Source organism: Neovison vison, chromosome 7 (genome assembly GCF_020171115.1).
Source record: "Neovison vison isolate M4711 chromosome 7, ASM_NN_V1, whole genome shotgun sequence".
Taxonomy (NCBI): domain Eukaryota; kingdom Metazoa; phylum Chordata; class Mammalia; order Carnivora; family Mustelidae; genus Neogale; species Neogale vison.
This window is the reverse complement of record NC_058097.1, coordinates 91,221,828-91,230,895: the sequence shown is the minus strand read 5'-3', so window position 1 is coordinate 91,230,895 and position 9,068 is coordinate 91,221,828. Positions and strand designations below refer to the sequence as shown.

Below are 9,068 nucleotides of genomic sequence, written 5' to 3'. Positions count from 1 at the left end.
TGGCTACCAAATTCTCATAGAGGGGAAGGAAGACGTCACTGCCTGAATCTGAAAAATACAGTTTAATTCCTGTCCTGATACACACAATTCTTCAAAGTCAGCACGACTATAAAATATTAAATTAATTGGCAAGTCCCGGGGTGGCACAGTTGGTTAAGCATCTGAATTTGGCTGAGGTCAGGATCCCTGGATCCTGGAGGATCAGGCCCTGCATTGGATACCTTTCTCAGTGTGAATCCTGCTTCCTCTCCCTCTTCTCTGCTGCCCAACCTGGACTATTCTTTTTTTTTTTTTAGACAATATATGATTTTATTAATAAATAGTGTGAAAACATCAGTGGTAACTGCCTGAGCATTAAATTCTTTTAAACATCCACGTCTTGGCTTTAATATTGTGCATACTGGCCTCTATGCCACTACAAGTAAACATGAAAATAGTTCCCATATCCATGCACAGGTATTCAGCTATAATACTATTTACAAATTATTATAGACAAGGTAACCTTTGCAATAATTAATATTCATTTGGACAACCACAATTAAATGAGTATTAAATCAAGCAAGAAATGGGCTATGTTCAACATGTTCTAGATGTCAGGGTGTAATAGTCAAGGTCATTTAAAACTCAATTTTCTTTTTTTCGTTAGAGGGATATCTTTTCTTTATGTGAGTGCTCAAATGAAAACTGAAGAATGCATTCTTAGACCACAGTAACAAAAGTCAGACACAAGAGAGTGCTTGTCTCTTCTTTTTTTTTTTTTTTTTTAAAGATTTTATTTATTTATTTGACAGAGAGAAATCACAAGTAGACGGAGAGGCAGGCAGAGAGAGAAGGAAGCAGGCTCCCCGCTGAGCAGAGAGCCCGATGCGGGACTTGATCCCAGGACCCTGAGATCATGACCTGAGCCGAAGGCAGCGGCTTAACCCACTGAGCCACCCAGGCGCCCCCCTTGTCTCTTCTTTTGAAAGAAGCAATACATTTGTTCATTCTCTCTCTCCAAGCATCATTTCCCATATTACTAATGAAAATGCTTACAAGTACCAACCCCAAAATTCTGTCTTCAAGGGGAAGTTATAAGTTTTAAAAAGAGTGGTTCATTATGTAAAAGTCAAATTCCAGCAACACTAATGCTTAAAATGACATTAAATGTCTTAGCATCCACATAATATATTTCCATGAGTTTTCTATTAGGCACAAGTTTATTTTCCTTAAGAAGTAAAATGAAGTTTGAATAGTACAGTCTGTGGTGTGGTGACATCAGCATCTGCCAGTTCTTGCCCATCAACGAGTCCCAATTCTTTCAACATTTTGGAGAGATTTGGCCTTGTTCGTTCTTCAATAGAGGTTACTGACTGTAGGTAAGGTGTTCTATTTTTTCCCTCTAATGTAGCTGTGATGGCTGGAGATTTCATCTGCAGAGAAGCACTATTGGTTAAAATAATCCAAAACCTCCTGTAGTTTAGCAGATGGAGAAAACTGAATACTTTGAGGAAGCTGACTATAAGCTGGGCAGTTTTCCTTTCTCCGTGCTTCAAATGTGTATTTGTATAGTCCATCTACATCATTGAATACCAAGTAATTATTAAGAGGAATATATGCACTTGTGGCTATTTTAAAAACCTCAGTGGCACACACAGCTGCTATGACCACATTTGTAGAAGCTACTGCAGGAATTATTCGTTTTACTACTCCTTGAGTGAGTCTATAGGTCACACCCCTAATATTATATTGTGATGCACTCTCGAGGGACTTTTGGAAAATCCACTGAATATGATCAGGATCATCTCCATCTAATGGAACTCCTTCTCCAAATGGCTGCTCCTTAGGCCATTGAAGTATCCTTACATACTCAATACAGTCTTCTGGTAGCCTGGGCATAGACGCAATGGTGCACATGGGAAAATTAACCTGTGGAGGATACAGTTCTAGTGTGCATTCAATACAAGCAGTCATTCCAGGCAAAATCAGCTGGGCATTTCCTTTAAAACCTTCTGTCCCCCCATCTATTAAAGGGACAATGGAGCTTGGATCTAATACACCATCTTCATAATTCAGAAGGGATATCAGCATGTCATTTATCCCTTTTCTGGCTATGATACAGTCCAGTACACATACATGTTTTGGTGCTCTCAAAACAGAGAAACTGCTAGAATGGATATGGAACCACAAAGAACACAAGGAGTCAAAACGTAGGTGAAGAAGTAGGTGGTGGGTCCCTAGAAGCTGAACTTCCAATACTTTGGATCACTCCCCTGAGCTAACAGGATGGTGCTGGCCACAAATAGGCAGGAACACGTGGGAGTGAAATAGAAATGCCCAAAGAAATGCACTCTTGTTGGCATCCCTATGCTTGTCAAGAGGACCACCTAGAAAAAGCATCCTCTTCTAAAACAGCAAACAGAATGAAAAGGTACCCCACATATTTGAGACACTTATGAAAAGATGCTAAATATAAGGCACCGTTAGGGCAATGCCAATCCAAAGGATGTTGAGCTGTGGCATTGTCTGTTAGGATAGTGAGGACCCAAACCAGGAATTCAAGCCCAAAACCCATGTTGGAAGGATGCAGAAAATTTGAGACTTTGTATGTAACTAGTGGAATGCAGAATGGTGCATCAACCCGGGAAGAGCCTGTAGAGTGTCCTCAGAGAGCCGCAAAAGGTACTCCCATGGATCCTGCACATGCGAGTGAGGAAAAGAGATGTCAGAAAATCAGATTCTTTTCAAACACGTGTTTCTCACTAAGAGAAAGTTTGCTCCCAAAAAACCATGAAACGCTGACTTGGCTCTTTCCATTCCCAGGCATGGAACTCCCGTGACTTTTCTATTGGTCCAGACCTTCTGAATAAAACAAGCCCCTCTTGCATGGACAGATGGCTAGTGAAATGTGTGGTGATTGTCCTGTCACACCTGTTGAGGTTTGAGGTTCTCTTTCACAACTTTGCAATGCACAGAGCACCCCCCATTCCTGCATGGAGGGTGCCCAAGTCCCCACAGTGATGCTCAGTCCCTGAAGAAGACCTCATTTCTCCTTTGATAGGACACCTTTTGGGCCTACCTCAGAAAGCCCTACCTAGGACCAGTGGTGGGTGTGTGATTTCCCATGGGAAAAGGCCAGTTTAATTCTTAGACACAGTATCTGCAAGGAAATGGTAGATCTCCATGGGGAAACACGGAGTGAATTGCCCCCATCTATTCCTGGCCACTGATCCTTTGTCAGGGTCTTCCCTGAATGGGCTGTTGCATGAGGCTGCCCCAGAAGCCGTCTGCAGAAGGAAGCAGTCTGTACCAGCACTCAGTGCTTCCAGTGAGGTTGGGAAGATGCATCATGAGGCCTCTGATGCAGAGACGTGTGTGTGAGTGACGTGGCAAGAGAGAGGTACTGTGACCATTCATGCCCGTGACGTACCATGACATCAGAGACCCATGGACACTGACGCAGTAAAAGGGATTGGAAAAGATACACTTGTGTCTTTGGGCACAGTTTCCCCTTCTTAACTTTTCCTAGTTAGTGATGGGATCTGTTTTCTAGGGGAATTGATGTGTATTTGCAAGGAAAAAACGCCTATTTAAGGGGCGCCTGGGTGGCTCAGTAGGGTTGAGCCTCCGCTTTCAGCTCAGGTCATGGTCCCAATGTCCTGGGACTGAGCCTCACATCGGGCTCTCTGCTCAGCAGGGAGCCTGCTTCCCTTCCTCTCTCTCTGCCTTCCTCTCTGCCAATTTGTGATTTATGTCTAACAAATAAATAGATAAAATATTGAAAGAAAAAGAACACCTATTTAAATTGTGGTAGTTGAAGTGTTTTCATGTGCTTGGACGTTCATGACATGATGGTGATGGGAAACTTCCCTGAGAAAGTAGACACCATTAATCGCCATGTTGAAGGGAACAGACACATATGAGAACATACCATTCACCCAACTGACACAAACACTAACCCTGAGAATCAAAGGACATGGGTTCCCTTGTAAACACACCTCCTACCCACCACTCAATCCTATAGCACTTAAGACCAGCATGGTAGCTTCTGGGGCAGGGTCATGAGGCCTCGCGTCATGGTCAGGAACATGACCTTTAGATTCCTTGTTGCTGGATCTGGATTCTGTGTGGCTCTCAAGATGGAGCCTGCAATGAAGCCCCACCTTGCCCTTTGTCCAGGTTGCTCCAAACCAATGAGTAACTCTAGAATACAGCATACTTACCACTCTCCCTTTCCAGTAGGACTACCTGTGATTTCAGAAAAGAAAATATTATGGACATCAAATCATGCCTTGTCCTGTGTGCCCAGCTCTTTTTTTCTCTTCGTGATGGGCAGGGCCATGGGCAGTGATATGGAATGTACTTAGAGGTTGCATGTCCTGGGTCCATTGGACAAAACAGGTGCCAAGGCAGTGTAAGTAGTACCCATGAAAAAGCTCACTACCCTGTGGACCGTAACAGAACATGCTGTTTCCTGCAGGGTCTTTGGAATCGGGTATCCATGGGTAACAGACTCTCCCTCTATAATCTCCCCACCAAGGACATTGTATGTGTTTAGGTGTTTGGATCTGATTTCGAGTATAAGAGAATCAAAGGTTGCTGTACCTCACATGAAGAAAGGCTAATTTACCACCTTGGTGAAAAATGGGGCTTATCGCAACCCATGGAATAGGAGAAGATATTTGCAAATGACAGTACAGACAAAAGGCTGATATCCAGGATCTATAAAGAACTCCTCAAACTCAACACACAAAAAACAGACAATCATACCAAAAAATGGGCAGACGATATGAACAGACACTTCTCCAATGAAGACATACAAATGACTATCAGACATATGAAAAAATGTTCATCATCACTAGCCATCAGGGAGATTCAAATTAAAACCACATTGAGATATCACCTTACAACAGCTAGAATGGCCAAAATTAGCAAGACAGGTAAGAACATGTGTTGGAGGGGATGCGGAGAATGGGAACCCTCTTCTGCTGTTGGTGGGAATGCAAGTTGGTGCAGACTATTTGGAGATCAGTGCGGAGATTGCTCAAGAAATTAAAAAAATATAACTTCCCTGTGACCCAGCAATTGACTCCTGGGTAACCCCAAAGATACAGATGTAGTGAAAGAAGGGCCATATGTACCCCAATGTTTATAGCAGCAATGGCCACGGTCGCCAAACTGTGGAAAGAACCAAGATGCCCTTCAACTGACTAATGGATAAGGAAGATGTAATCCATATACACTATGAAGTATTATGCCTCCATCAGAAAGGACGAATACCCAACTTTTGTAGCAACATGGATGGGACTGGAAGAGATTATGCTGAGTGAAATAAGTCAAGGAGAGAGAGTCAATTATCATATGGTTTCACTTATTTGTGGAGCATAACAAATAGCATTGAGGACATGGGGAGATAGAGAGGAGAAGTGAGTTGAGGGAAATTGGAAGGGGAGGTGAACGATGAGAGACTATGGACTCTGAAAAACAATCTGAGGATTTTGAAGGGGCGGGAGGTGGGAGATCGGGGTATCAGTTATTGAGTATTATAGAGGGCACGGATTGCATAGATCACTGGGTGTGGTGCAAAAATAATGAATACTGTTATGCTGAAAATAAATTTTTAAAAAATGGAGCCTTTCCTTCTGTGCTGTGCACATCAAGGCCATTGCACAGGCTAGCCAGGGGATCTAAGTAGATACACACAGAGAGTGTCTGGACATCCATGGGGCTCAGGGAGCTTTGCTTGGTGTGCATGTATGGAAAAGTGTGTGGATGTGGGGAGTTAATCAGTATGGACTAAGCTGCAGTTGGCCCTTCCTGGATGGAGGAAGAAAGGTCCTGGAGAGGAGCAGGGATGTGAATAGTAATTCTGCCTCCTATTGGAGCTACAGGGCATGGAGTAGCTGTGAAATAAGTCCATCTCAAAAGCACACCTCTCTGCACCCAAACCTGCACCACCTAAAGGCAGCAGTGTAGTTTCTGGGAGACAGGGCCATGAGGCCACGATTCGTTCCCCAGAAAATACTCTTCTGTTATAATGCCACTTATTCTGAATCATGCAGGACCTGGAATCAGGGTGGTTTCATCATGGAGCCTGTGAGGAAGCCCCACATTTCCCCTTTTCCAGGTTGTTGCAAACAAGTGAATGACTCTAGAGTACAGAATACTTACCACCCTCCCCTTCCAGCTTGGACACCTGTGATTTCCGGAAAGAAAACAATATGATCATCAAATCATGCTTTGTCCTGTTTGCATGACTCTTTTGTTCCCTGGGGGATGGGAGATTTGAGGTTTGAGGTTCTCATTCACCACTTTGAAATGCACAGAGGACCCCTCATTCCTGGGGAAGATAGGGAAGTGTTCTAGAGGCCTGTGAGCCCCAAAGTATGAAGAGAGCAAAATGAGTCATGCACAAATGGGCCCAGCCTTCCTATAGGTTCCACGTTCTGGGTCCCACTGGACAAAATAAGTGGCAAGGGGGAATAGCTGCTACCCGTACCAAAGCTCACTGCCCTACAGATGGTAGATGATCCTACTGTAATTGTCTCTACCTGCTGAAATGTCTTTGGGATTAGGTAACATTTGTTAACAGATTCTTATTCAGAGTTCTCCCTATCCTGTGAATTGTGCATGCTGAGATTTTTGTATGTGACCTTGATTTAAAAAGCCAGAAGAATTTTGTGTCTCCCACAAAGAAAGGCCGATGTACCACTCTGATAAAAAATGGGGTAGCTTCCTCTGTCATTCCTGTGGAATGTTCACACGCCTGTCCATCCAAAGAAGCTAGGGAGAGATACACAGAATGTTCAGTCCACTGGTGGGGCTCGGCAGGAAGAGCTCCTGGAGTTTAGCTTGGGGCCAGCATATATGGGAGTGTATGGAGACGTTGGGTTACATGGGTATGGACTGAGCAAGCTGCTGCTGCATCAAGAATGGTCAGTTCAAGGAGCCGGGATGAAGAGAGAAATATTGACTCTGAACTTCAGCTACAGGGAATTGAATCAGGTGATCTCCTTAATCGAAAGAGGGTAAACACTAATGTGCATGATCTGTTGTACTGACAGGCAAGTTCCTCCAACCAGCGACTGTTGCGTGGTCATTGTCAAAACCGTTTCTTTACCAGGATCAACCTGTGAGGCTCCTCCCTATCTCTCACCTCTTATAGGAGATTGTATTTCTTCAGAAGAACACTGTGTGGCAGGGTTGCATTCAATGGAAGCGCAAGTACCCTAGAGGTTTCTATTTGTTCCTGAGATGTGCATGGTCAGGAAAGCCAAAGACACAAGATTTTTATGTCCTGACATCTGTGCATTCCAAAAGAGTCCCCATCCTCAAAGTGCTTATTCTTCCCAGTCTTCCTTTCCTGTGGTATGTGGGTGTGTCCTTTGAGTTAGCATGACCCAGTTTCCCAGGAGCCCTCCCCACCCCATCCTCAATCAGGAATCAGCAATTTCATGAGATAGCAGAGGCCAGGCAAGAGAAGGGTGCTCGCTAACCTGGCCATGTAGCAGATTGTCAGGAAATTTGATCGGGTGTCAAGCTAATGATGAGGCTTTCCTGGCAGTTGCCATTTGCCAGTGAGCCTTCCCTCTGTGCATTCAATATGTGAGCATTTTTGTAAGGCTGGTGATGATGTTTTGGTAGACTACAGTAGGTTCTGATTCTTTTGTGTTTTGACCCTGTCTGAGAAATGTCCCCAGCTAGTACAGATGTAGGCCCCTTCCTTTCTCCCCATCCCTGTTTGAGGAAAGGGATTCCTAAGCAACCCTCCAGGTGTATCTGTGGTCAGCGAGGAATGTGGTGTCCTAGGTGGGTGTGTGCAGTAGGGATGAAGAAGGTTTGGCTTTGAAATCTTGACCCATGTCCTGAACTCCATTAAGTGGGAGATGTCTTCTAATGAAATACAGGCACTCATCACACCCACATGCCCAGTCCCATTGCATTGACCCACACAAAAACAAGCCCCAACCCTCAGATGCGCTAAGCACACCACCTGAATGACCTACTTGTTTGCAGGGAATGTAGCACAGGGTCCTGGTTTTCGACAGGACACTCCATTTGTTCAGTCCGCCCCAACCTCCATTTTGGGCAGGAACTCAGAATGGAGGAAGCCCTCCAGACCAAATGAGGAGACAAAGTCCTACCTTGTTCTTCAGCTAGATCTGTCCCCCAAAAGGGACTTATGGGAGAATATGTACATGGTCCATTTCCAGTTGCTGCCTCCTGCAGTTGGAGAAAGGGAAACCCAGTGAGGATCCAAGCATCCTGTGCACACCATGTGCACTCATCAATGTGCTCTTAATGTCATAATCAAACCATATGGGATGCAATCATTGAGTTTATGATCCAGAGAAGGAAAAAATGACCTCCAGAAAAGGCTCCGGCTTAGTATGTCAAATCTCCCAAGGCCATTTTCTTCAGCAACTCAAATCAACGCTATTTTCCATAGACAGAATGACCTGGTGGAAAATGCTCATGACCATCCATTGCTTAAGGAATGGTGGCGGTGTTTTCTCAGTGCCCCTCTAAATATGGTGTCCCGTAATTATATAAACTCACTGCAGGCTCTCAGCACCAAGGAAATTGTCTCTCCCCTCTGGCATGTACGTGCTCAGATATTCATGGAAATAGAAATCAAACACTGGTTGTCCCTCAGAAGCACAAAATGACTTTACTGAGGGGACCGAGCAGCACAGACATTGAAGCTTCTGCTTTCAGATCAGGAGCTGAACCTAGGGTCCTGGGATGGAGCCCCACATTGGGCACCCTGCTCAAAAAAGGAGCCTGCTTATTCCTCTCCCTCTTCTACTCCTCCTGCTTATAGTATCATGCACTGACTGGCCTCTCTGTCTGTTTGTCTCTCTCTGACTCTGTATTTTTCTCTTTCAAATAAATAAAATCTTGAATAAAAATGGGTTTATCTGAGGGAGAGTTGGTGTTAATTCCTCTGCCCTCAAAATGGGTAGCTCTTCCATCAGGTCCTCCGGAGGAGCTAAGAGGATACAGAGGCACTGTGAGGACACTGGTGTGGCTGCTCAGGAAGTAGGCAGGGAGTTTGGATGGATGAAGACAAGATGCGAGTGTGTGTG

The 9,068-nt window shown here is 44.5% G+C and overlaps 1 protein-coding gene across 1 annotated transcript; it reads right to left on the bottom strand.

The window, feature by feature from the left end:
• Nucleotides 1-1,139: 1,139 nt before the first annotated feature.
• On the bottom strand, nucleotides 1,140-2,109 carry LOC122913945 (NEDD8-activating enzyme E1 catalytic subunit-like). The gene is given in 2 exon segments (XM_044260592.1): nucleotides 1,140-1,436; nucleotides 1,438-2,109. Coding segments are annotated over 2 exon segments (861 nt in total). The 5' UTR covers nucleotides 2,071-2,109; the 3' UTR covers nucleotides 1,140-1,208.
• Nucleotides 2,110-9,068: the final 6,959 nt, after the last annotated feature.